Source organism: Xenopus laevis, chromosome 9_10S, assembly GCF_017654675.1.
Source record: "Xenopus laevis strain J_2021 chromosome 9_10S, Xenopus_laevis_v10.1, whole genome shotgun sequence".
Classification (NCBI taxonomy): domain Eukaryota; kingdom Metazoa; phylum Chordata; class Amphibia; order Anura; family Pipidae; genus Xenopus; species Xenopus laevis.
Window position 1 is genome coordinate 47,955,019 of NC_054388.1, and position 26,777 is coordinate 47,981,795.

Here is a 26,777-nt window from a genome sequence, read left to right on the forward strand (position 1 = left end):
TTTTTTATATTCAATTTTGAAATCTGAAATGGGGCTAGACATTTTGTCAATTTCCTAGCTGCCCCATGTCATGTGACTTGTGCCTGCACTTTAGGAGAGAAATTCTTTTTGGCAGGCTGCTGTTTTTCCTTCTCAATGTAACTGAATGGGTCTCAGTGGGACATGGGTTTTTACTATTGAGTGTTGTTCTTAGATCTACCAGGCAGCTGTTATCTTGTGTTAGGGAGCTGCTATCTGGTTACCTTCCCATTGTTCTTTTGTTAGGCTGCTGGGGGGGAAAAGGGAGGGGGTGATATCACTACAACTTGCAGTACAGCAGTAAAGAGTGATTGAAGTTTATCAGAGCACAAGTCACATGACATAGGGCAGCTGGGAAATTGACAATATGTCTAGCCCCATGTCAGATTACAAAATTGAATATAAAAAAATCTGTTTGCTCTTTTGAGAAATGGATTTCAGTACAGAATTCTGCTGGAGCAGCACTATTAACTGATTCATTTTGAAAAAAATTTGTTTTCCCATGACAGTATCCCTATTTAATTGAATGTTGTACTGGGCTTAAAACATAGAAAATGGGTGTTTCAACAGAATTCAAACCAGGCCATAAACATTCATATATTGAATAAACAGGCCATACATTCATATATTATTTTATTTATAGATTATACTACAGAAGCAAATATAATGAAACTTTAAAGTCCATTTTTATAATCACACAGAAATAAGGAAAATCCCCAAACCCAGAATATATAGAAGTCTTTATTTGAATCACACTGGAGGTTACACGCTCCCGTGCCAGACTAGCCCCCTTGGTTAAAAATAAGAAAAAAAAGAAAGTTTTTTTCTTAAGTTACAACTAGTACCAGTGCATGATTGGCTGTTGCTGGACTTCTTTGTACCACAACCCAGCTAAAACTATGATGTGAAGTCCTTTTATACCACCCATAGGATGTAGGTGGGTGTCCAACTGCCAACTGGATATCCAACAATAAACTAGAACTTCGTGACACCTCCTTAAGTTAAGTGGCAATTCCAGGGCTCCCTTGTGTCCTGCATTTAACAATTGTATGCAATTCATCAGAGTAAAGTAGAGTAAGGGTGTGTATATTTGCAAGTGCATTTGTTAATAGTATTGCATGTAAATTTGCACATTTGTTTGCTGTTTTGTTATATTACAAAGGGAATTCCATAACATTCGTGTATGGAATTACATCTCTATGCAGATTTTTTATAAGGATTATCATCAGTTATTACCTTATGTTACCCATGGTACAGAAATACTTCAGTGTTATACAATAATATCAAAGTCATGATTTTCTGTCAAAAATGCTTAGAATGAAGCACTTGTCATCTCCATAACCAACACTGCACCAAAATGGGCAGGTTCATGTCATCCTAAGTACTCATTAGACATCACTACTTTAGCCTGCAGTAAATGGTCATGTTTTCTGGTGGCTTCTCACTGACTGGAGTCTTAGAAGGTGAGGCATCTGTGGATAGAGCTTTGTTTCTGTGCCTCAAATGTAGATAGAGCTAGTGCCCCTTCCCCAACCCAGCTGGTGCTATGCAGACTTTGCTAAAGGGAAGCCTGGACACCTTTCTACATAGATTCTGTAAAAGGGGAGTGTAGGCAGCTAGCTAGATATAAACGTAACAAAAGGGGAGCCTGGGCACCTTGCTACATAGATTCTGCAAAAGGGGAGCCTGGGCAGCTTGTTAGACTTTACAGCACTGATATGGCTAAGGAAAACTATTGAGATACTTTTAACTCCAAAATGTAACTTACTGACTTACAAACCAAGACAAAATGTGGTTTATCTGTGCCATTAGGGTGGGTCATTCCTTTCTCACTATACTAAAATGAAAGCCAAGAGTTGAGGTGTATTAGTGTTTGGAGAGTTTCTCTTAATTAAACCTTGGATCCTTTCCACTTGCAAATGAACCAGTATTGTGGATTAGCACGGTGACCATCAAAAATCACAACTTTTTTGGGATCTTTGATAGAATCCATATAACTGTCATACAGACTGAACACATCAGATGCCAATGGAGTGGGCAACATGTTCCACGTCTCACTTAGGGTGCCGGGTGCCACCTCAGCCTGGAAGATACAGACCAGGCCCTTTGTTCCTGTTGGATCTTCCAACACTTCATCAAGCTGCTTATTGAAGCAAATGCACCCTTCGTACTCAGCATCTGAAAATACAGCACAGAACTGGTGTAAACATTGGAATCCATGTGACTCTCTAGTTCCTTGGCATGGGGGAGTGTACTCATGTCTCTATCCTGCCTTTATGGTAGGGATTCTAGATATACAGTACATACTTCCCTTTACTACAGCTTGGTTGCTAGCACAGTCACCTCCATAAGGCAGTCACAGCTGGCCATGATAGAGAGAGAGAGAGCTTTTGTGTGTGTTTTTTTTTTTTTTACAAGCTGTGTGTCTTCAAGGTCCCCTTTAACACATTACCATGAATAATGCATTGAAATCAGAGGACATTTCCCCTACATGATCTGCACCCCTAAAAAACAAGGTTCTCATGCTCAGTTCTACATCACTTCTGTTTATTAGAAGACACAAAACATGCGCGCACCACACATTGTATCTAAAACATGTGTATGAAGTCCACGAACAAGTAATAGAAATGCTTTGGAGGGACACATTGTATCGAAGCACTTTCAGAGAGCCAAGGAATTCCCCTTGATCCCAATAACTTACTGTTTGTATAATCCCCACTTACCTCCTGAGCCCATGTACAGTCTGTTGAACCCAACTCTGGCAATGAGTTTGCAGAAGTCACTGGGGACGCGCTTGTACACCTGTAACCCTTTATTGTCACTCTTTATGGACTGATACACAGCGGATAAAACTTTATTTTGGATTTTGACCATCTGAAAGGTAAAAGTTAGGGATGTTCAACTGGGGCTGTACAGCAGTCAGTAAAGTACTGAGGGGCATGGACCCTAATTCATAGTTCTTCACATGTGTGCATGTGCTGAAGACACAGGCCACTTTTCTGTGCACTATTAATGGAAGTGGTTTCTGAGACATGAGCAGTTTTTTTTTTCCAATACCAAGCTTTCAGCTCAGCAGTTGTCACTCAGAGTCAGAATGTCAGCAACTGTAGGGTTAATTGTGTTGTCTTTTGCACCTTATTCCCCCCCCCTTCACAAATAAGCCCTTCTAATTCTAAGCCTTATGCTAATACCTTCTAATTCCTATATAGAATTTGTTTTTGTACATGGGGGCATGTCATTTTTCATACATTTCTATTCATACTCATGTCAGCCCTCAGTACTAAAGAACCCAACTATTTCTCTTAGGTAAGTGGTTGACACATGTTTATATCATACAACTACAACCCCAGTTATGTGCTTATTGCAGAAGAAGGTGCTTGTACCATGGCACAGTTTCCATTGCTGTTGGGGAGAAGGGAGGAAAGAGCAAGTGCATCATTAATAAACCATTTACTGGGTTCTCTTACCTTGACTAGCTCCAGGTTGGCCTTCATAAACTCCTTTGCTCTGTCTTTAAATTCCTTTGTGGATGGATTCACCAGATCCAGCAGGAACAGGGGTGCCACCGTTTTGCCGCCTTTATGGGCCCTTGGGATATAGTCACGAGCCAGATGGCCTAAGGGAGGGAAACATTCTCAATACATTCATACAGTAAATCTCTACCCCTTTCTGTGTGTAGTAATATTCTTGTGTCAGTAGCACATGAACCTTTACTAGCAGTGTAATGTAGTGATTCACAACAAAAGTGTGCATATTTGAAAGGTAATCTCACTGCATTCAGCCCAAGCCCCTCACAAGGACTACGTTTCAGGTGAATAACAATAGTGGTGCACCGCCAATATCCCAAGCCCATTCATTTTTTACAAAAGACATCCATCAGCTTGGGGCAGAATGTTTTGTCTCAACTCAATGTCCCTAACAAATTGGTACCACTTAGTCAATCCTTTACCATCCTTCCCTGCTCAGCTCTCTCCATTGATACTCAACATGCCCCAGTTTAAGAGACATACTTTCTGGCCACATTTAGATGGGTAAATAAATCATTTGACATTTACATCATGTCAGTGGACATATAGAACATACCTGTCCCCAGCTCTATCACTACCTTTCCCCAACTCTAACACTAGCCACAGGCTGACCTGCCAATGCTCTGATCATTTCAGATGGGCAGGAGATTCCTATATATAGTCATGGGGTATTGTAATATAAATAGCTAAATTACAAACAGGTCTAGTAACTCTTAGAAATCAATCAGATGTTTTCCTTTCAAGCGGGCGACCAGTAAATGCTATGTGCTAATTGGTTGCTATGGGTATTTAATTGCATTTGCCCATCAGGCCCTTAATCTGTAATCCATATAATGTCCCTCACATACTTCAGGCAAACAAGGGTGTTCCCTGGACTTGCAGTATCACATGAACAGGGAGCCAATTAATCCCAAAGGCTTTGGCCATGGGAAGGCCCACACTTGCATTTCCTCCTGATTGGCTACAGCAACCAAGCTCAGAATTTTGTGGTATCTGGCAAATTGTTCTCTTAGAATAAAGCCAAAGCTGCAACCCCTTTGTAGGGTTAGTCCTTCCTATTTATGGAAGCTTTAGGATCGTACAGGTCTTTCTCTGTCTTTCCTGGGTCAGTGTAAATCATCCCTGAAATGGGTAAATGGACAATACCAAGATTTTGCCTAAAATATTCCATTTTGCCATGTAGGAAACCTGCACTTAATTCCCAGCATCCGTTTCCTGCATAAGTGTCACACAAAGAGAAAGAGCAATCTTTTAATCATTTTGGGCAAGTGAATATTCCCAGGAGACAGTTGGAACTTACACTCTCTGTACAGGCGATACGTTGTCCCTGCAGCCTTCACTGTGAGATTTATGAAATCAAAGCTCATTTGTTTCCCGCTGATACTGAGCTCAGTGTTACTCTTGGACATATAGGCTTCCTCTATCTTCCTGTTGTCTCTTCCTGGGAAACAGTCCATCTGTTTTCTCCCTTCATACATCCATTGCACTGCCGACTCAAACAGCTCATCCTCTAGCTTCTCTGCATGTTCCTCCTGTGCATCCAAAAGCATCATCTCCACCTGCACTGCTGCTGACGCCAAGTCCTTTTGGGAGCCCTTAATTTCCAGTGAGGCCTTCCCATTGCTCAGAACCTCTGATATTTCAGCCTGAGAGAAGTGTAGGGAACTTAGGGATCTGTGCTCCTTCTTTCCAAGAAGGAAAATGTGGTTGTTCTGTATGTGAATGGACTCAGGTACCAGAATATTCTGAGTCAGAAATGTCTCTGCTTCTTGCACATCACTGCTGTTACCCCGAATAATTATGCATATTTTCTCATCCTGAGAACTAGTTTCTGCTGTATAGAAATAATAAATATTAATTATCATAAGGAACATGTACAGATGAACATTCTGAGGTAAACATAAGAGGCTGTTCCTGCTGAATTATGTTACATACAGGAAATACTTATACGGCTATAGGTTTATGGTATCTCTCTGTACAGGCTATGAGCAAACCTAGAGGGCTGGTCCTGTTGAACTGCACTCTGTACAGGGGAATACCTTTTTTGTCATAGAGGACCAATCCTGAAGGAGAGGCAATCTGAAAGCAAATTAGGGGGAGATTTGGGGTGAGTGCTTATTTGCTGCAAACACCAAAGAGGGCTTAACAAGTCTGGAAATCCAGAGCCTACATTGTTGTTGTTGTAAACAAGAGCATGTCTCCCTGTCCACTGTATATAGGGCGTCATTTATGAAAACAGTCACTCTAAGGGGCACATTTACTAAGCTCGAGTGAAGGATTAGAATAAAAAAAACTTTGAATTTCAAAGGGTTTTTTTGGCTACTTCGAACGTTTCGAACTAAAAGTCGTTCGACTATTCGACCATTCGATAGTCTATGTACTGTCTATTTAAAAAAAACTTCGACCACCTACTTCACCACCTAAAACCTACCGAGCATCAATGTTAACCGATGGGGAAGGTCCCCATAGGATTTGCTAGCTTTTTTTGATCGAAGGAAAATCGTTCCATCGATGGATTAAAATCCTTCGAAACGTTCGGTTTCGAAGGAATTAATCGTTCGATCGAACGAATAGCGCTAAATCCTTCGACTTCGATATTCAAAGTCAAAGGATTTAACTTCGAGGGTCGAATATCGAGGGTTAATTAACCCTCGATATTCGACCATTAGTAAATGTGCCCCTCAATGAAATGGAGAGCACATATCGACACAGTTTATTAAGGTAGTTGTGGCCAAAAACACTCCTGCACCCCCATCATACTATCCATCCTGACCTATGATGAATGGGGCACAACTGCACTTATTGATGCTGGGGAACCCTGGAGCTACTGCCACCCTAGACCTGTCTGTGGCTTCGAGGGGTTCCCACCGTGGGTTGTGTCAATAGGGCAGCAGACTTGAGCCATGTGAATCATATGCAAATGCTACTTTGTGATATAAGCCCCCTCTGAAAATGTTAGACACAACTTTCACCCTATTTGCATAAAAATGTGCAATTGCATTTGACTCATAAGGCGGTACTGCAGCAGATGCAACGTTGAGCATGGCTATAATTAATAATGTATAATTACACTGGCATTTTGAGATAAAACAGCATTAAGGGTAAAATGCATGGCAATTTGTTCCCAAAACTGTACTTTGCACACTGCACACAAGTATTTATGTTCTGGATTATTGTTTGTGCAGTGACTACATTTCATTTCCAACAAAACCTGCTCATTGAACTGTGTGTAACTGTGAGTAACTGAGAAGGAACCTCAACTCAGGGATGGCAGTGGATGTGACCTACTTTGCTTAAATTAAGTTAAATTAAGGAATATTGGCCAGAAACAGTATTTGTACTTGAATAGACAACACAGAGTGGTGGTAAATGGAACATTTTCTAATTGGACCAGTGTTGTTAGTGGAGTACCGCAGAGCTCTGTACTAGGTCCCTTGCTTTTCAACTTGTTTATTAATGACCTGGAGGTGGGCATTGAAAGTACTGTTTCTATTTTTGCAGATGATACTAAATTGTGCAGAACTATAGGTTCCATGCAGGATGCTGCCACTTTGCAGAGTGATTTGTCTAAACTGGAAAACTGGGCAGCAAACTGGAAAATGAGGTTCAATGTTGATAAATGCAAGGTTATGCACTTTGGCAAAAATAATATAAATGCTTAGTTATACACTAAAGCTAGTACTTCAAGAGGCTGATTTCAGCCCCTACTGCGAGCAGTATCCTCCTTTTTCTTTCACATCCAGAACCCTTGTTTCGTCTCCAGCCTGAACAGCCTCCACAGATTTTGGTGACTGGACATGATAACTTTTAAGTAGAGAGCATCATAGAAAAATAGCAGGGGACCTTTTTACCCATAAAGAGGATCACCGTACCAGAGGCCACCCCTTTAGACTAGAGGAAAAGAACTTTCATTTGAAGCAACGTAGGTGGTTCTTCACAGTCAGGACAGTGAGGTTGTGGAATGCACTGCCGGGTGATGTTGTGATGGCTGATTCAGTTAATGTCTTGTACAGACATAATATCCAAGGCTATTGTGATACTAAAATTTATAGTAAGTATATGAGTATATATAGTTTGTGAGTGTATGGAAGGGTCAGTGTGTGTGTATGGATGCTGGGTTTCATTTGGAGGGGTTGAACTTGATGGACTTTTTTTAACCAACTTAAACATATAACTATGCGAGTAACTGAGTATAACTGTGAGTAACTGTAACTGTGGGTAACTGTAATTGAGAATATCTGAGCATAATTATGAATATATGTAACTGTGGGCAACTGTAACTGTGAATAACTGAGTGTAACTCGGAGTAACTGTGAGTAACTCGGAGTAACTGTGAGTAACTTAGCGTAACTGTGAGTAACTGATAGTAACTGTGTGTAAGATAAATGTAACTGAGTGCAACTGTAACTGAGAGTAACAGCATAACCGCAACTGTGAATAACTGAGTGTAACTGTGTGTAACATAACTGTGAGTAACTGTAACTAAGAATAACTCACCTCTTGGCTCCTCTGCACTCACTCTGATGTTGTTCGACTTTTGAATTGTTTGGACAGTATCCTGAAAAACCTTCACAACAGAACAGAAGGGTACTTTCTTTAAAGGGCTAATAACATCAGAAAATAAAAGCACATTTCATATACAGTGTTTACATGTAATGGCCACTTAGAGGCTTATTTATTGCCAAGCTTCAGTTAAAACAATATCAGAAAAAGCAAGTTCTTTATAAAAAATAAAACTTTAAAGGATAAGGAAAGGTCTATTTAATTGGGGTGCCAAAAGTTAAAAAAAACCTAACACCCCAGGCCGGTGCTCCTAACATCAGAAAACTGCACCGGCCCGGAGTTCTTCCAGCGAGCAACACGTTCACCCTGGAGGTCCAGTTGAGTACCCTCTAGCATGCGGCGGGCGCCCGCCATGCCTTCGGCACATGCGTCCTGTTCCATCCAGCGTCGGTTCTCCTTTGGCGTGCAGCCGGTGTGATGACGTGAAATTCAAAGTATTTAACGGGGCTTTGTATTATTGCACATTGCCGTTGTTAGGTTCAATTCAGTTTCCTGGGTGTTTATTCTACTGAATCCTGATTGTTCTTCTGTGTATTGACCCTTGACTGTCTGTGACTACTCTAATCTCTCCTATCCTGACCCTTCGCCTGTCCACTGACTATTCCTCGTTCTCCAATTCCGATTCTGGCCTGTCTGACGATTCTACTCTGCTTGTCCTGAGCTGGCCTAACTGTTCCACGTTGTGTTATCTGGCGTCTTCCATACAGTATCCTTGGTGAGACGATCGTGCCCCTTTGCTCGTCCAGAACCGCTAGCTTTACTCCTCTCTAAAATAAGACCTGGCGGCATCCAATTAGCCAAGGGCTCCTCCCAAGGTGAAAAGCGGCGGTTTAAGGCAGAAGTGAGAGCCGAGACCAGGGAGCTTAGCTTGGGTTCTGGATTTAGGGTGCCGTTCGTGACAGATCTCTTCCTTCTTCTTTCTTTAAATTTCCTGGGCAGACTTATGCGCAGTAGAACAAAGTAGGGACTTTGTTAAAGTTCGGCTTTTCGCGCTACTGCACATGCGCACCCGAGCGAAGAAAGAGGAAGCATGAAGAGGATCTCTCCGTCTTTCTGCTGATAGGAGCACTGGCCTCAGGTAAGCAAATACAATCACTTGGGGGTGCCTAAATTTTGGCACCCCCAAGTAAACAGAGCCTTTCCTCCTTTAAGAAAACACAACAATCACTTTAATCAGGTCCTACATATTTATGTTTTAGAGGGGATGTTCAACATAAACTTAACTTTTAGTATCATGTAGAGAAAAATATTCTGACACAATTTGCAAAGTTTCTTCATGTTTTACTATTTGTGCTTTTTAATTATTTAGCTGTTTTATTCATATATACATGAAAAATATATATGAAAAATTCCACTATTCAGATGGGGTTTACAGCCTTGCCTGGAAATTATACTTCTGTAAGGCTGACATCTTTGGGGGGGGGGGGCAGTTGTTTGATCACAGTGGAGAATGTCATTTTAAAGTAATAATCAGCATGCCTGTATGAGGGGCAGTTCATGTCACACACATTTAAAATTATGGTTCACTAAAAGTTAACTTTTAGTATATTATGGAATGGCTAAATAAGCAACTTTTCAGTTGGCCTTCATATTTTCTTTTTTGTAGTTTTCTAATTATTTGCCTCTCTGTACTGTTATTGTTACTTTTAATTACTAGTCTTTTTATTCTGCTATTCATATTTCAGACTCTTATTGAAATAAATGCAGTAGCAGATGAGAATCAAAGCCAGCAAGGCATTATTCTGAATTAAATTCGGTATAGATTAATGGGAGTACAGAGAATAGCAACTAGTCTTATAAAAGGATTGGAAGGGATCAGTTATGAGGAAAGGATGACCAATTTGGTATAGGTTACACTGAAGAAGAGGCAGTTAAGAGGAGATTTGGTCACTATATATATAAGGGGTAATAGTGGAACATACAGTACAGAGAAGAACGACTCTGATGGGAATGGAAGGACTCTGGAAAAGGCTAAGAGGAGGAGGTTAAGTGGGGATCTAATCACTATATAATGAAATAGAGAAAGTACAGAAAAGATTGGTTACACTGGAGAAGAGGCAATTAAAGCAGAACTAAACCCCGTAAAGAGAAAAGCCCCCATGCACTGAGCTCCATTGTCCCCCTCCCTGCTTCCTCCCCGCACAGTCTTTTATTTAAAAAAGTGTCCCTGGGTTTAATATTGATCTCAACAAAGTTCCCATGTGCCATCTTCCCTATCTATGGAATTTATGCCTAATGAAATGCTGACATTCACAGTTGGAGCCAGTCTGATATTAACATCACCTGTGTATGCACTGGAAAGCTCAGTAAATCACCAAAGGGAAAGAAGAAGGTCCTAGTATGCAGAAGATAGGCCCATGAGCTCTGCTGCTCTACTCTGCATTGGCAGATCAGTTTTACATCCAGGGACGTTTTTTCAAGTAACAGACTATGCAGGGAGGGGGGACAATAGCTCAGTTCATGAAGATTTTCTCTTTAAGGGGGTTTAGTTCTCCTTGAAGAGAGAATATTATCACTATATATAAATATACAAATATATAAGGGGCTGTAATGAAATAGAGAAAGTACAGAGAGGAACATCTAAGCTGATAAAGGGAATGGAAAGGCTCAGTCATGGGCAAAGGTTGGCTAAATTGGGATTGGTTACACTGAATAAGTGGCAGTTAAGAGGGATATGATCACTATGTACAAATATATAAGGGGCAGTTATAATATAGAGAATGCACAGAGAAAAGGGTGAAAAAAGGATTTTGTCTTAACTGTAAAATCCTTTTATCTCTTGAAAGGGGACACAGGACTGGGGGTTTACACTACCTTCTTGGTGGAAAGGACAAGTAAAGAACAAAAGACAGACTGGCCAGGCTACACCCCCCTCCAGGAGACTGTCACTATCCAGAGTGTAACAAGTATGGAGAACTATACCTAAAACAAAAAAACAAGGCAAAAATACTGCCAAAACTGAACTGTTGGGCTGACTTCATTTTCAAACCCTGTTATGCAGGCAAGATAAGGCACAGGAAGAAGGAATGGGAGAAGTATAAGACTTCCCCCAGGGGTGATCAGATGGGAACTGCTCTACAAAGTTAACGTGCCAAGAGGAGGCTTTCCGCTAACAGGTTTGAAGACCAGTAATGAAGGGTGTGCCTGTGCCCATCTTTTAATGAAAGACAAAATGATTTAACAGGTAATACGAAAATCCATCTCTCTCTTTCATTTCAGAGGGGACAGGCACTGGAGGGATGTCCAAAAGGTGTCCCTGAAAGAAGGGTGTCAAGTCTGATCCTGCACAGCAGCCTGTAGCACCTTCTGCCAAAGAATTCTTGCATCCAGGAAGCCACATGCACTTTGCAGAAACATGTAAAAGTGTGAATGGATGATCAGGTGGCTGTCTTGCAAATCTGCTCCATGGAAGCTAGGCTGTAACGTCTACTCACCCTGGTTGTCTGGCGGTTCGAGGGGGTCGGCGGGGACGCCCGCCGCACCCTTGGCGGGGATGCCCGCCAAGCTCTTCTTTGCTGCTGTAAGCGCCGGTTGCTATGGGCGCGCGTCTCTTCTTAAAGGCGCAGTGACGCTGGCGCGTGACGTCATCGCGGAAGGCGCCAAATTCAAACTGTATTTAAAGGGGCCTCTGATCCAAACTTGTTGCCATTTGTTAGGTTCCATTTCTGAGTTCCTGGGTGCTTTTTATTTGTATTCTGATTCCTGTTTTGACCCTGCTAGACTTTGCTGACTTCTGTGATCTCGACCTCTGCCTGTTATCCGACTATTATGAAATCTGTTATCCGACACGTGCCTGGCTTAACTCTTCTCATCTGATCTTCTGGTTTTTGACTCTTGCCTGTCCGACTTTGCTCGTATTCTGCCCGCACCGGCCCGGCCTGATTTGACTACGCTTTTGTCCGTCCCTTGAACTGTGACCTTTTGCCCAAAAATACTTTGCTAACGATCGTGTCCCTCTGCTCTTAGCTTGGCTCCTCTCTTAATAAGACCTGGCAACATCCCATTAGCCGAGGGCTCCTCCCAAGGATAAAGGCGGCTGTTAAAGGCGGAAGCAAGAGCTGAGACCAGGGAGCCTAGCATTGGTTCTGGATTTTGGGTACCGATCGTGACACAGGCTTTTCACTGACCCAGGAAGCCACCACTGATCTGATTAATTGAGCTGTGACCCTGAAAGAAGGAGGCCTGCCACCAACCCAGTAAGCTCTGGAAATTGTACCCCAGATCCACTTGGCGAGCGTAGTCTTTGAAGCCCTCAGTCTTTTGTGGGGGCCCATCAGAATGACAAGGAGAGCATTCAACTTCCCAACTGCTTCTACCTGTGGATGTAGTATTTTAGGGCGCTAACAACATGTGCAAGTGCAGCTTCTTTTGGGGTTTTGGGCTGAGGGCAGAAGAATGATGCAATGATGTCCTGGTTTAAATGAAAGGTGGATACCACCTTAAGCAGGATTGTAGGTAGCGGACAGGGCACAGCTTTGACCGAAAGGAAAATGAGGAAGGCAGGACAGCAGGAAAGGGCTGCCAGTTCTGAGAGGAAGGAAGACAGAACCAAGTTGAGGTCTGGGGCAACTCAATGAAGGAAAGTTTGGATATGTGATGCCTGAGCAATCTGGTGTTGGAACAGCACTGAATGGACAGAAGGAGACCCTTGTCAAGATCCTGCTGTAGGAAACTGACAATGCATGATGTGGAGGTAAAGTGTTCTGTAGTCAATTCTGGATGATGGCGGATTTATGGTAGGAATCAAGGTTAAAATTATCCTATCATCAAATTCCTGTTGCTTGAGGATCTGGGTTTCAATAGCCAGGCAGTTAAATGTGTTGTCAATTTACGGGGAGCACTGCTCCTTTGCTTAGAAGGTCTAAACTGTCTTGTAGTGACATGCCTAGCGAGAGGTTTATAAGGTCCATGAACCAGGCTCTCCTGGGCCACTGAAGAGCAATTTATAAGGTCCTGATCCATTCATACTTTAATCTCCTGGGAATTCTGGGGAGAAAGGAAAGAAGGGGCAGGGGAGATGAAGAAAAAGTCAAACCCGCCATGGATCTATGAGAGCATCTACTCCAGAGGTGGCTGGATCTTTGGACCAGGGAGCTTGGTGTTGACCCTGGAAGCTATCAGGTTAACCTCCAGGGTCCCCCTCTAGGTAAATTGCTCATTCCCCTTGATTAAGGGTTTCCCTGATTAGAAAGTATGCGGTCCAATTGTCCACCCCAGAATGTGACCTGCTGAGATGGGCAGGACATTTTTTCATTGCTCAGGCAAATATTTCTAAGACCTTCTGCATGGCACCCTTGCTGCTGTGACCTTAGGATTGCCCGCTTGCCCCTTAGGAAGAGCATCCAGTAAAAGAAAGCAAGTGCTGTAGGACATTGATTGGGAGAAATGCTTTTGAGCACCTCAGCCCCAGAGACTGGTGTCCATGGTAAGGGTGTTCCAGTGGAGTTTGGGGAATGGCTTGCCCTGGTCAAGGACGGCTAGGTGCATCCACCATGCTAGCAATGACGCGAAGTGAATGGTTATAAGGGAGTCCAGAGAAGAGAATTCTGAAACACATTGGTTCAGAATGCCATGGATGAGAATCTGAACAAGGGGAACTATGTCTATTGCAGAGACAATGGAGCCCATCAACTCCATGCAGGTCCTGAGGGAAGTGACTGGAACAGAGGTTAATGACTGTATTTTGATCAGCAGGTTCTGGACTGGACATTGTTGGGCATATCTTCCCCACCCAAGCCACATAATTTGTACTGCATTTACCCCCTCCATTTTCCAGCGTCATCACATTTTCCTAAAACAAATAGTAGCTTTCAACAGGCAGCCATTTTCCTTCTGACACATGATCAGTAACATTGAGACATTTAAGTTGTACAGTTCATGCAATGCAGAATGAGGTTTACACAGGCACAACATACTTTGATACAAAGTTCTGCTGGGGCTGAGCACTGTAATGGTTAAGCTGAGCTCAGGAGAGGTGGTTAGGAGAAAAAAAAAAGGATCAGACAGCTATAGTTTCTATGGGAACCAGCAAAGCTATCTCTTTATTGCCTGTTAGACTGGAGGGTGTGTTTAGTAATCTGAGCTGAGAAGAACTGAGCATGCTCATGAGCCAAATGCCAAAGTAAATTCCTGAGGGAGGGGGGCAAAGTGGGCTAGAGGAGGAGAAGGAATTCTAAGTGATTAAGGAGATTCTGCAGCCTGTACCTCTCTACAGCCTCTACCTCTCAACCCCCGCTGCAGAAGTGGGGGTTGAGAATAGCCAAGGGGAGCAGTTCTGGTCTGTGTCTGGAGTAGCCTGGAGAGTTGTCACAGCACTAGTGTCCACCAACAATAAAAGACCAAACGATGGTATATCCTGATATTTTATAAATACTGTAAAATGTAACAATAATCATAATGATATTTTGTTATTATACAGTATATAATGTGTATAATGGGAAACAACTTACCTTGTAATATGCTTCATCTTTGGGGTGAATTACAAAGTACACATCTAACATGGTTGGGTAATTATAAGCAAATTGAAGAAAAGTATGGATCATGATTTCAGCCACTGTTTTTATAGGAAAGCCCAATGCTCCAGTTCCCAAAGTTGGGAAGGAAATTGAACGTTGACCCTGAGAAGGGATATTTGCTGCTTGAGTCAGACACTGAAGGATCAACATATTCAGAATCTGTGTGAAACATCAGGGAACAAGTCATAGGGATGCATTTACATTTGCATGAAAGTCACTCAACATTAATAATCTGTCACCCATTAAATATGGATTGCTGTCAGGGTTGGACTGGCACCGGGTGAAGACACGGTGGGCCCCGTGCTCGGTGGGCCAAAGGTCCTCTGGGTGCGAGCAGCAAGCATGGCAGTGAGCAAGCCCACCGCCGTCAGCATTGTTAATTTAGTGCAGGAAGTTAAGTGCAGGCGCAGCAAACTAGCGCAGAGCATCAGCCGGTGCGGACGGTGAACGCATCACCTCACTCACTTTTATGTGACGTTTGGCCTGTCTGCGTGTGCTGTGTCTGCACTTACACCCCCCAACCCTAGCGCACGTGCAGCACATCAGTGAAGGTGCGTACATGCAGCTCTCTGTAAAGTAGACTGTAAACTGCTGCTGAAACTACAGGCCAGGAAGAGAGCTTGGAGTTGGCAGGCAGGCAAGGACAGGCACAATCCATCCCCTGGTGGCAAACAAAAAAATCGACTTGAACTCTCCAGACCATTTGTGAGTCCACTGCATTAGGTACTGAATTTTTTGTTTTAAAAATATAGACGGAAATGAACCTCTACTGTCAGTGTCACCGTTCCAAACATTTTCACTGTCACACTTTATTCCTTGCTAAAGAGAAGTTTAATTAGTCAATTTAATATTGGTGCTGCCATTGCAATCTTTATTTTTCAAATTAAAGTGTTAATTTGATATTTTTTATGGTGCTGCTTTGTACCGAGGAAAGGCATGCGCGCCCTTGACATCAGGTGTCCTCATGGGACTCAGGCACCCCAGTCCGATACTGGTTGCTGTTTTGGAATTCTGCGTATAACAGACTACATTGCTCAGCCAAATAAAATACAAATCCTATGTGGCTTAATACAGAAGTAAAGAAGTTAATAGGAAAGAAGAGAAAGGCATTTAAAAACTACAAATCTGTTGGGACAGAAGCTGCATTTAATGAATATAAACACTGTAATAAATGTTGTAAATCAGCAATCCGGAAGGCTAAGAAAAGAAATGAAGAGTTAATTGCGGTGGAGGTGAAAACTAACCCTAAAATGTTTTTTAAATATATTAATAGTAAAAAGATGCAAGTTGAGAGTGTTGCTCCATTAAATAATGTTACCAGTATGGTTGTAACAGATACAGAAAAGGGTAATGTTCTAAATCAGTTCTTTTCTTTAGTGTATACAATAGAGGAGTCTGAGTTCACAGGCTCACTTTATAACTGCACTAATGGCTCAGCTCAATCTAGTCAGTGGCTGACTCAGGATATGATTCATAAAGCTTTAATACAAATTAATGTAAACAAGGCTCCAGGGTTGGCATACACCCCCGGGTTCTAAGAGAGCTTAGTTCAGTTTTAGACCAGCCCCTATTTCTGATTTTCTCAAATTCACTGTCATCTGGTATGGTGCCTATGGATTGGAGAAAAGCTGATGTTATGCCAATATTTAAAAAGGGATTATGATCTCAGCCTGGCAATTATAGGCCAGTAAACTTGACATCTGTGGTGGGCAAATTATTTGAAGGCTTGTTAAGGGATCACATTCAAAATTTTGTCCTAGTCATTGGCATTAGGGGCAGCAATCAGCATGGCTTTATGAAGGATAGGTCATGTCAGATGAATTTGATTGCTTTTTATGATGAGGCTGGACTGTGGGGGGCAGTAGATGTGATCTATTTGGATTTTGCCAAAGCGTTTGATACTGTGCCACACAAAAATGACTGCTTTCTAAACTAAGGTCTGTTGAGCTTAATGAAGTCACATGGACAGGAAACTGGCTACAGGATCGGGTACAGAGGGTGGTTGTTAATGGGACATTCTCTACTTGGAGTAAGGTTCTTAGTGGGGTCCCTCCGGGCTCGGTATTGGGTCCACTTTTATTTAACTTGTTAATTTATGAATTAGAGGAGGGTATTGTAAGTAATGTATCAGTGTTTGCAGATGACACAAAATTATCCAGCCCAATTAATTTCATCCAGGATGTGGCATCCTTGTAACAGGATCTTGACAAACTGGCAATCTGGGCAGCTAAGTGGCAAATGAGATTCAATGTTGAGAAATGTAAAATCATGCACCTGGGATGTAAAAATATACAAGCCACTTATACCCTTAATGGGACTGCACTAGGCAAATCCATTATGGAAAAGGAACTTGGAGTCCTTGTAGATGATAAACTTGGCTGTAGCAAGCAATGCCAGTCAGCAGCATCAAGGGCAAATAAGGTCTTGTTAAAAGGGGCATAGAGGCACGGGAGGAGGGGGTCATTCTTCCACTGTATAAAGCACTGGTAAAGCCCCATCTAGACTATGCCGTACAGTTTTGGTCTCCATCCCTCAAACAGGACATATTGTATTAGAGAAGGTACAGAGAAGGGCAACTAAGCTGGTAAAAGGTATGGACAATCTTAGCTATGAGGAAAGACTGGCCAAATTGGAGATGTTCACGCTGGAGAAGAGGCGCTTAAGGGGAGTTATGATAACTATGTATAAATATATAAGGGGATCATATAATAATCTCTCTAATGCTTTATTTACCAGTAGGTCTTTCCAGCTGACACAAGATCACCCATTCCGATTAGAAGAAAAGAGGTTCCACCTAAATATTCGGAAGGGGTTTTTTACAGTGAGAGCTGTGAATTCTCTCCCTGAATCAGTTGTACAGGCTGATACATTAGATAGCTTTAAGAAGGGGCTGGATAGCTTTTTAGCAAGTGAGGGAATACGGGGGTTATGGGAGATAGCTCATAGTACAAGTTGATTCAGGGACTAGTCAGATTGACATTTTGGGGTCAGGAAGGAATTTTTCCCCCCTCTGAGGCAAATTGGAGAGGCTTCAGATGGGGTTTTTGCCTTCCTCTGGATCAACTAGCAGTTAGGCAGATTAAAAAAAAAACTAAAAGGTTGAACTTGATGGACGTGTGTCTTTTTTCAACCTTACTGTTACTTAATGTTACTATGTTACTATGTAACATACAGTGTGATTTTATAATCTTCGATGAAAACCGGTATTTTTGCTTAACAAAAGAAAAACGTATTCTTCCCAATATCCATTCATTCCTTATTCTCACTGGGTTTCTCACTGGGTTTACGTGAGAATGTGTCGCTGTCATTGTGTCTGTCTGTCACTGTTTGCCTCTTTCTATTCTCTGCACTGCTAGCTCTGACTAGGTTTATAGTTATGTGTCATTGTCATTGTATCTGTTTGTCACTGTCTGTCCCTGCACTGCTGGCTCTGACTTCTGAAACAATGTAACAACAATAATAACGTACAGTAATGATAATAATGTAGCTTAATACTAATTATTATAGTAGTAATAATAATAATGTAATGTAATCAGTGACTTCCTAATATCCATCCATTCCTCATTTTCACTGGTTTATAGTTATGTGTAACTGTAATTGCTATTGTTTGTCATTGTCTGTCCCTTTATGCTCTCTGGGTCTGACTCCTGAAACTATGTATCAGAAGTTTTGTCCCAGGTCTATAACTCAGCTGGCCTTTGCTACATTATTTTAGGAGTCAAAGAAATTACACAACATACAGTATCTGTGAAGGTTCGTATTCATCCAGGTCACTGTAAATCTCAAATTCCTTATTGGACCTATGCCTATTTCAAGTACAAGGATAAATTCTACAGGCAGAGGCATGGCTGTGCCATGGGATCACTAGTTTCACACATAGGGGTAAATTTATCAAAGAGTGAAGTTAATAGTGAAGTTCCGCCACTAGAGTGAAATTCCGCAGCTCTCAATTCATTTCTATGGGATTTTGAAAGGCGTAATTATCAATGGGTGAAGTGAAAGTTCACCCTTTGATAAATATGCCTATAAAACTCCCATAGAAATGGATGGAGAGTGGTGGAATTTCACTCTAGTGGCGGAACTTCACTATTAACTTCACTCTTTGATAAATATACCCCATTGTGGCAAATTTGTACATGGAAGAAGTGGAAAGAAAGGCTCTGGGTACTTTCAAAGGAATGACACCCAACCATTGGTTCAGTTACGTGGATCACACCTGCGTTAAGATACACACACAAGAGGTACTGACTTTCACTGAACACATTGACACAGTGGACCACAACATCAAGTTTACACGTGAAGATATAAGAGATAAAGCTATGGCTTTTTGGGACTGCTTGGTAACTGTCAGAGAAGGTAGAAAGCTGAAAACAGAGGTCTACAGGAAACCAACCATCATGGGCCAGTACCTGCTGTTTGAATCCCCCCCCCATCCATTAGATCACAAAGTGTGTTTAACACAGAGCAGACACAATCCCCACCAGCAGAAAGGCTCGGGCAAACCAGTTAAAATATCTCAGAGCGGCCCTTTAAATGTGCTGGTATCCAGACTGAGCCTTTGTTTTAAACTGGGAGAAGGAGAAAGAACACTACCAGTACTACCAGTGAAGGTGGAAAGCAGGGCAAACAAAAGAACTTGGTCCTCCCATTTATTTCTGGGGTGTCTGAAAAAGTTAGAAGGATCTTTAATAAACACTGCATCTGCCTGGTCTGCTTTAAACCCAGCAACACACTGAGGCAGCAACTGGTTCATCCAAAAGGCCCAATACTAAAGCATAAGAAGAGTAACATTGTGTATTCAGTACAGTACAGCGAGGAGTGCTCAAACTTGTATGTGGGAGAAACTAAACAACCGTTACACAAGCGTATGGCGCAGCACAGAAGAGCCAACTCCACTACTAGGTTCACATTCTGGACAGGGAGGAGGATTGGTTCAAAAGAGGGGTCAAAGAAACCATATTTGTGAAAATGGAAAAACCAAGTTTGAACAGATGTGTGCGACACCTAGGGGCAGATTTACTTAAGGTCGAATATCGAGGGTTAATTAACCTTCGATATTCGACTGTCGAGGTTAAATCCTTCGAATTCAAAGGATTTAGCGCTATTCGTTCGATCAAACGAAAAATCGATCGAACGATTTTTCTTCGACCCTATAAAGCTTAGGAAGCCTACGGGGACCTTCCCCATAGGCTAACATTGACTTCGGTAGGTTTTAGGACGCGAACTAGGGGGTCGAAGTTTTTTCTTTAAGAGACAGTACTTCGACTATCGAATGGTCGAATGATTTTTAGTTTGAATCGTTAGATTCAAAGTCGTAGCCGAAGGTCAAAGTAGCCCATTCGATGGTCGAAGTAGCCAAAAAAAACAATCGAAATTCGAAGTTTTTTTCCTCTTTTCCTTCACTCGAGCTAAGTAAATGGGCCCCTTAATGTCTACCAAATACAATACTGTTTTAGCACCTCTATCTGCACTATTTAATAATACTTCATAGCTCCAATACAACCAACATTTTACCTCCATGAAGTCTCTGACCCCATGCTGGTTTTAATAAACAGATTATGCTGATTGGAGTAAGAATCCAGAGTATATAACCACAAATAATTTTGTTTTGTACAAATCATTCTGATTTGAGAAAGCCAGTCGGATGACTAATGAAATGTCTTCAAGGCAAAAGAAAATACAGCAAGCCCAGTTGATTTGACTTAATACTATAGAAAATAAACAACCAGACCAGTGATAGACCATAGCACTGATAATAACCCATAACTATAAAGCCAGTGAGAATAGGGAATGGATAGATATTGGAAAGTTGCTCTGAATTATATTGTCTGTCATTATGGTGAAAACACATGGGATGCTTTATATCACACATTTAGCTCCAGCATAGGGCTAAATTACTATATTGGTCCATAAAGCCTGTGGGCTAATCGGTTGGACACCATAAGCATTGGCCAGTGTATGGCCCCCTTAAATTGAGTAAATCTTATCAAAAACTCATGATCGTGTTTATATTCACTCCACTGCTCCCTCTCACCTGTTTTGGGTCCCCTTTAAACCACTCTGAATAGAAAGGCAATATGGTGTGGTACACAAATTGGCAAGGCAATCGATAGCCAAGTGTGGGCAGCATTGAGCCAGTGGGAGGATAAGGCAGATATTTCCGTATTTCATGTTGCAGTTCTGGTCCAGCTTTGTTCAGAATGGCATTAGAGATTTGCCCCTGATGGAGATCTAGGGATGACGAGGTTGAATTTACAATAATGTTTGTCTGCAGAGAGAAGGAAAACAAGAGGTCACTGTAATATCATTCACTCACATTGCTACCAGCACTGCCCTATTCTGCACAAAGAGAGTCAAGCAGGCTATCTTTCTTTTTGCTGCCTGTAGCAATGAAACAAACTGCACAACACCTGATGGGAGTTGCTCCTTCCTGACATCAAGGAAAAGTCCCACATACTTGCTAACATTTGAAAACAAGAAAGATGCATATAGTTAACTGCCATGTGGCTAAGAGCTAAACTCTACAGGAGATTTTGTAGGATGGCGTTGGATTGACAAAACGCATCTTACATGGATGCAGATGCATGGGTCAAAATATAATTGGACCGATACAAAAATCTGATGTGTAAACTACATGGAAATGTTTCCATCTGACGCAACACGTCTGTCGGATGGGAAAGCAGCATGCTGCATCTTTATTTGACGAGGATCTGTTGGGGTCTGACCAACTTTATTTTTGCCTTGAAATACAGTCAGATGAAGACACATGAACAAATTACACCAACCAAATTTATCTGATCTGAATTTACATTCTAGCTGTAAGGGGGATCAGATTTTGTAGGATCCTACAAATATTCGTGATGGTGCATGATGTTGTGTGCTGTCGCATGGCAAGATAAGATACAATCTGATCAAAATCTCCTGTGTAGTTTTACCCTAAGTTTGGATTCACTTTTTAGCCACAACTCAAATACCATGACCATTAAAAAAAAAAAACAACAACAAAAAACACTGCATCACGGCCGTAACTAGGGGTAGGCAGAGTAGGCACATGTCTAGGGCATAAAGCTGGGGGGGGTGCCAGGCAGGTACCTTCTCTGCTTCCTACCCCCAGTTCGGTTCCCTCTCTCCTCTCTGGCCAGCGTCTATCACGTGTGCAACCGGACAGTTTACCTAGGGCGCCTGGCTGGCCAGTCGCTGCACTGCATAATGGATTCATGAAAACAAAAAAATTCTTCTTAGGGCAAATAGCTGAGTTGGCTATGACCAGACCAGTATTAACACATGCCCTCTAATGTACTCATATTTCACACTACATATCAAAAGGAGATTAAAAACAACTAGTTTTCCCTAAGGTTACTGGACACAGGGAGATTTGTCTCCTGCATTTAAATTTGCACTACCATGTGCGACAACTCTCCCCAAAATGCTTTCCCACAGGCAATAAAGTAAATTGAAGATAGGAAAACATACATGGGTGTGCCATTACTCTAGGGAGTGTAACTATACAGTAAAAAATGGAGGTATGACAAGGTGCACTTGAGTATATGATAGAAGACAAGCAAACGATTAGGAATAACAGGACCTCTGTGCTTTCAGTGTATAGCATTGTCCCCCAACCTTTTTTTTGGAGAGCAACACAAGCATCAAAATAGCTTCCGGGGGGTGACAAAAAAAAGGGCTGTGATTAGCTACTTGGTAGCAGCAAGTGGTAGCCTACAGGACTCTCTTTTATGCAGAGCACGTGGTCTTTATGCTTCTAAAACTTGTCACCAAGTCAGAAATTCAAAATAATCACCTGCTTTAAGAAAACTGGTTGGGAACTGGTTGCTTTATAGTATGTTTTGCTCTAACCGAGGGAGGTTATTTCATACACATTCTTTTTTTCTAATATTGTGTCTCTATTTACTATGATAGTACATGATATGTGTTATCATGGGCCATTGTGGAACCGACAACATGTTGTAATTCCATGAAATGAATCAAACTAAACTATTTGTGAGAACAGGAAAGATGGTGAAAATGAAAGCACCAAGTTCAGCAGAATGCCATTAGATATCAAAACCACTTTAGGCCAAATAATCGCACATGTGAAAACACGGCTGCAGTTGCCCCATTTGCAATTTTCTCCAAGGCCTTTCTTTTGCTTGTCTTGGAGCAGCGCTTCTTCATGCTGATTTTACAGGGTGGCCCGACCCTTCTTAGTATTATGTTCTGTGGTCAACATTAAAGGGATACTGTCATGGGAAAAAACATTTTTTTCCAAAATGAATTAGTTAATAGTGCTGCTCCAGCAGAATTTTAAAAGAGCAAACAGATTTGTTGAAGTCACATGACTTGGGGTAGCTGGCAAATTGACAATATGTCTAGCCCCATGCTAGATTTCAAAATTGAATATAAAAAAATCAGTTTGCTCTTTTGAGAAATGGATTTCAGTGCAGAATTCTGCTGGAGTAGCACTATTAACTGATTCATTTTGAAAAAAAATTTTTCCCCCATGACAGTATCCCTTTAAGCTATTGGGTGCCGGCCCTGCGTCACGATTGTCTCTTTTACTATGCAATTACAATGTTTATATCTTTCTCCGTAAGATGTTACTGTGTGTGTGGAACTGTCCTGTGTTTGTGACCCCCCCTAAGGCTTGTTGTGGGGATTTAATCATCCCAAACCTGTGATCTTCCATCCAAGGAGACCCAATGGAGAGAATGAATCACTGGCTGCTGATGCTAGTGTGCACCAGGGCCATGCATTAGGTACTTACTGACTGCTCCTCTATGTTTCCTTTCTTTAAGAAAAGGTTCAGACCATTAATGCTGAGGGACGGAGATAGGTAGGGAGGAGCTGCTGCTTGGTTATTGGCTGCTTGTGCAATTCCCTGTGACCAATTTTGGCTTCTCCCAAGGATTTTCTCGCAGGCCGCTCTCATTGCCTCAACTGTTTTATCATCATTATTCACAAGACGGATTTCTTGCAGATGGTCACATTTTACCTGACTGCTAAAGTTCTCGATCGCCTGCACTAAAATATTGGCACAGAGTGTAAGGGGGAAACCAAAGATCCCTGAGCTCACAGCCGGTATTGCCACAGACGTGATGCGACTATCTTTGTTTACATGCCTAAGGATGCTGGTAATGACCTCCTTCAGCTCACTCTCGCACTGGGAATGTTTGTAGTCAACCCACTTCGGCCCTACGGCATGAATGATCCAACTACAGGGCAGATTTCCTGCTGATGTTACAGCAATGGATCCAGTTTTCACTTTCCCATTCTTTTCTATGTGCCTCCTGCTCTCCTCTTCTACTACTGGCCCCCCAGCATTTGCCAAAGCAAGGGCCAAGCCCCCAATATGCTCAAGCTGGTCATTAGCTGCATTAACCACAGCATCAACGTCTTGCATAGTAAGGTCACCCTTCCAGGTGCTCACACGGAAGCCTCCGGGCATCTTCTTCTCATAGACTAACTTAGAACCTTGTGCTCCAGGAAGCGCCAGATATTTGGGCCCTTTCACTTCAATCTGGCAGCTGAATTTCTTAGCAAATAATTTTGTAAGTGTCTCCTTAATTCCTTGCATTGGACGGTACAGCTCCTCGGAGATGGGAAAGGTGATGGAATGTTCCATCTTCCTGTAGTTAAAAGAGCAAAGAGTTAAATGACTACATACTGCATTCTGTACATAAAGCAACAGCACTAGCCCTGGTCCAAGCTCCATATTATGTGGGGGGGGGGCAGATAAAAGATCTTGGTTGGGGAAGCACAAGCAAAATCAAAAGGCCAAAAGTAAATGTAATTAAATGTAGGGGAGGTTTTGCCATGAGGAAACATTTTTCCCAGTGCGGGGTGTTGAATGAGGAGGGTGCAACTCCAGAATCGCCACTGGTTACATGTGAATGTCCTGTGTGACTGCAGCACTATTACAACTGTAGAAACAGAAATATAAAAAGGTGACATATGGGACAAATAAAATGAGGTGTATGTCCCTTTTAACCTTCCAACACTTTTTTCAGTTCATTTGGTTTCAGATAGTTCACCAGAAAGAAACTGTTTTCAATTACTTTCTATTTTCAATGTGTGACAGTTTTCTGATATTGAAGTTTAAAGTTTGATTTCTGGTGAAGAATCTGAAAACAACTGGAAAAGGTAATTGGAAGGTGGAAACCCCTTTAAAGTCTACTCTAATATTTGCCTGTGCAAGGGAAGTAAGGAGGGAGCACAATGTAGGCCAATTTGCTGATAATTAACCAGGACAGGAGAGCTGCCTTTTTGTGGCCCTAGAGAACCTAAAAGAAGGATGAGTAGTCAGCAGCAAACACCCGATTACTGGATTGGGGGATACATTATGTAGTTAAGGGGTTATATGTACATAGGGTTGCCACCTTTTGCGAAAAAAAATACTGGCCTTCCTACATATTTATCTTTTTTCCCTATCAATAACATTGGGATCAGCCATCATTTTTATTGGCCAGGTCTGTAAAATACCGGCCAGATGGCAACCCTAAAACATAGTATTTTTACCGTGTGCGGAGTTAATAAAAATATGTTTCATAAGGGGGCAGCAAATCAGTGACTGTACCTCCTATGCACTGAGTTGGAGGTTGATTATAAGAAACATTTCTGTTGGGACCTTTAGTGAAATGAGTTTGTGTGTGTGGGGTGTGTGTGCAGCCACTGGGTTAGATTTGGGGGGCATTTACTTTTACTGACTGTATTTATTGTTCTTCAGTCCCAGCCAGATAACTTTGAGGTATGTGTGTAAAGCTCCCCATAGACGCAAAGATTTCTCTTGCCGAACGACCGATTAGTGGGATTCAAACGATCGTACATCTTACGATTTTTCGGCCGATATCTGTCAGGAAATTGATCGGCCAGGTCAAAAAAATCTTTGTTGGTCCCAGTGCAATCTATCTATGTTTGCAGGGCCAAGCAGGCAGCTCCCCTTTGTTTTTCTGGCAAATGGCAGTGGCGTAACTACTGGGGGAGCAGGGGGTGCAACTGGGCCAGGGCCCACACCCCCGCAGGCCCCCCCCCCCGGCAGATCGTGCACGCTGCAGCCGGCTGGAGTCGGCTGCAGCCGCAAAGTAAATGCGCACGGACGAGGGTGGGGGGCCGGCAGCACGGTCCGCACGATCCGCACCCAGGGTTGCCACCTTTTCTGGAAAAAAATACCGGCCTTCCTATAAATTTGTCTTTTTTCCCCCTTAATAAAATTGGGATCAACTATCATTTTTACCGGCCAGGCCGTTATAATACCGGCCAGGTATATATAGGCAACCCAATCCGCACCAGGGCCCGTCCCCACCTAGTTCCGTTACTGGCAAATGGTCTTTTTAGTTGATGGACAATTTGTACAATCGTTTCGAGATAATCGTGGTCTCTCGATGACAATCAGATCTTTTAAAAACTTATGACCAGCTTCAGAGCCGTGGGGGGGGCTCTAGGCATAACCAGATGGTGTGTGAAGCACTTAGGGTTGTGACGAGCTGGACCACAGACCCTGAAGGGGCGCTTTAATTGGGTGAGGGTGTGGGGGGACTCACCTTCCTCGATGTGCAGCGAAAGGGTCAGTTTTGTTTGTGAGGGTGCAGGCTCGGCAGGTCCACTCGAAACTTAGGGCTGTTTCACTTTCGCTTCAGTCCCGGCCCCTCCCTCAGATCAGAAAGTGAAATAATCCGCGACAGGACAGAGTCGGTATTGTGGGCACAGGGGCAAAGATATATATATATATATATATATATATATATATATATATATATATATATATATATATATATATATATATATATATATATATATATATATATATATATATATATATATATATATATATATATATATATATATATATATATATATATATATATATATATATATATATATATATAAATATATACAAGGTGAGGGCGGACAGATATGGAGAGCAGGGCAGATACGGTCAAAGATGCAGCCAGAGACTAAGGCGCAGATTCATTTGTAAAGTGGAGCGTAAAGGCGCAGAGTTGTGTGCGCACTGTCATACCTGAGGGGTGGGGGCGGAGTTGGGGCTATTACAATGGTTGAGGCAGCAAAGATTTCTGAGGACAGATGACGGACACCCATCTTCATCCACTCCCGGACACCAGCACCAAACTGTCAGTGGTCTATTAAGGTTCTTTACAGG

General features: G+C 42.2%; 1 protein-coding gene across 2 annotated transcripts; it reads right to left on the minus strand.

Moving 5' to 3' along the window:
• Window positions 1-634: 634 nt before the first annotated feature.
• Window positions 635-26,326, minus strand: LOC108702881 (protein mono-ADP-ribosyltransferase PARP9). Of its 2 annotated transcripts, none has more exons than XM_041578369.1 (9): window positions 26,158-26,326; window positions 23,385-24,246; window positions 20,658-20,891; window positions 14,558-14,782; window positions 8,043-8,112; window positions 4,846-5,376; window positions 3,486-3,634; window positions 2,742-2,892; window positions 635-2,196 (listed from the first exon to the last, which is right to left on the minus strand). In XM_041578369.1, the coding sequence occupies exons 2-9, from the start codon at window positions 24,240-24,242 to the stop codon at window positions 1,910-1,912; spliced, it is 2,505 nt and encodes an 834-aa protein (XP_041434303.1). In that variant the 5' UTR covers window positions 24,243-24,246; window positions 26,158-26,326; the 3' UTR covers window positions 635-1,909. The 2 variants fall into 2 exon arrangements, with proteins under 2 accessions (XP_041434303.1, XP_018094134.1); XM_018238645.2 differs by having other exon boundaries at window positions 4,846-5,379; window positions 26,158-26,325.
• Window positions 26,327-26,777: the final 451 nt, after the last annotated feature.

What these genes read in the sequence shown, in the direction of transcription:
- LOC108702881 (XM_018238645.2), bottom strand. Translation starts at nt 24,242, where the DNA reads ATGGAACATTCCATCACCTTTCCCATCTCCGAGGAGCTGTACCGTCCA. An exon ending in TTAAAGGGGACCCAAAACAG is followed by an intron (nt 14,783 to 20,657) that starts GTGAGAGGGAGC and finishes TGTTTCACACAG; the next exon opens with ATTCTGAATATGTTGATCCT. An exon ending in ACTGTACATGGGCTCAGGAG is followed by an intron (nt 2,197 to 2,741) that starts GTAAGTGGGGAT and finishes CTGTATTTTCAG; the next exon opens with ATGCTGAGTACGAAGGGTGC.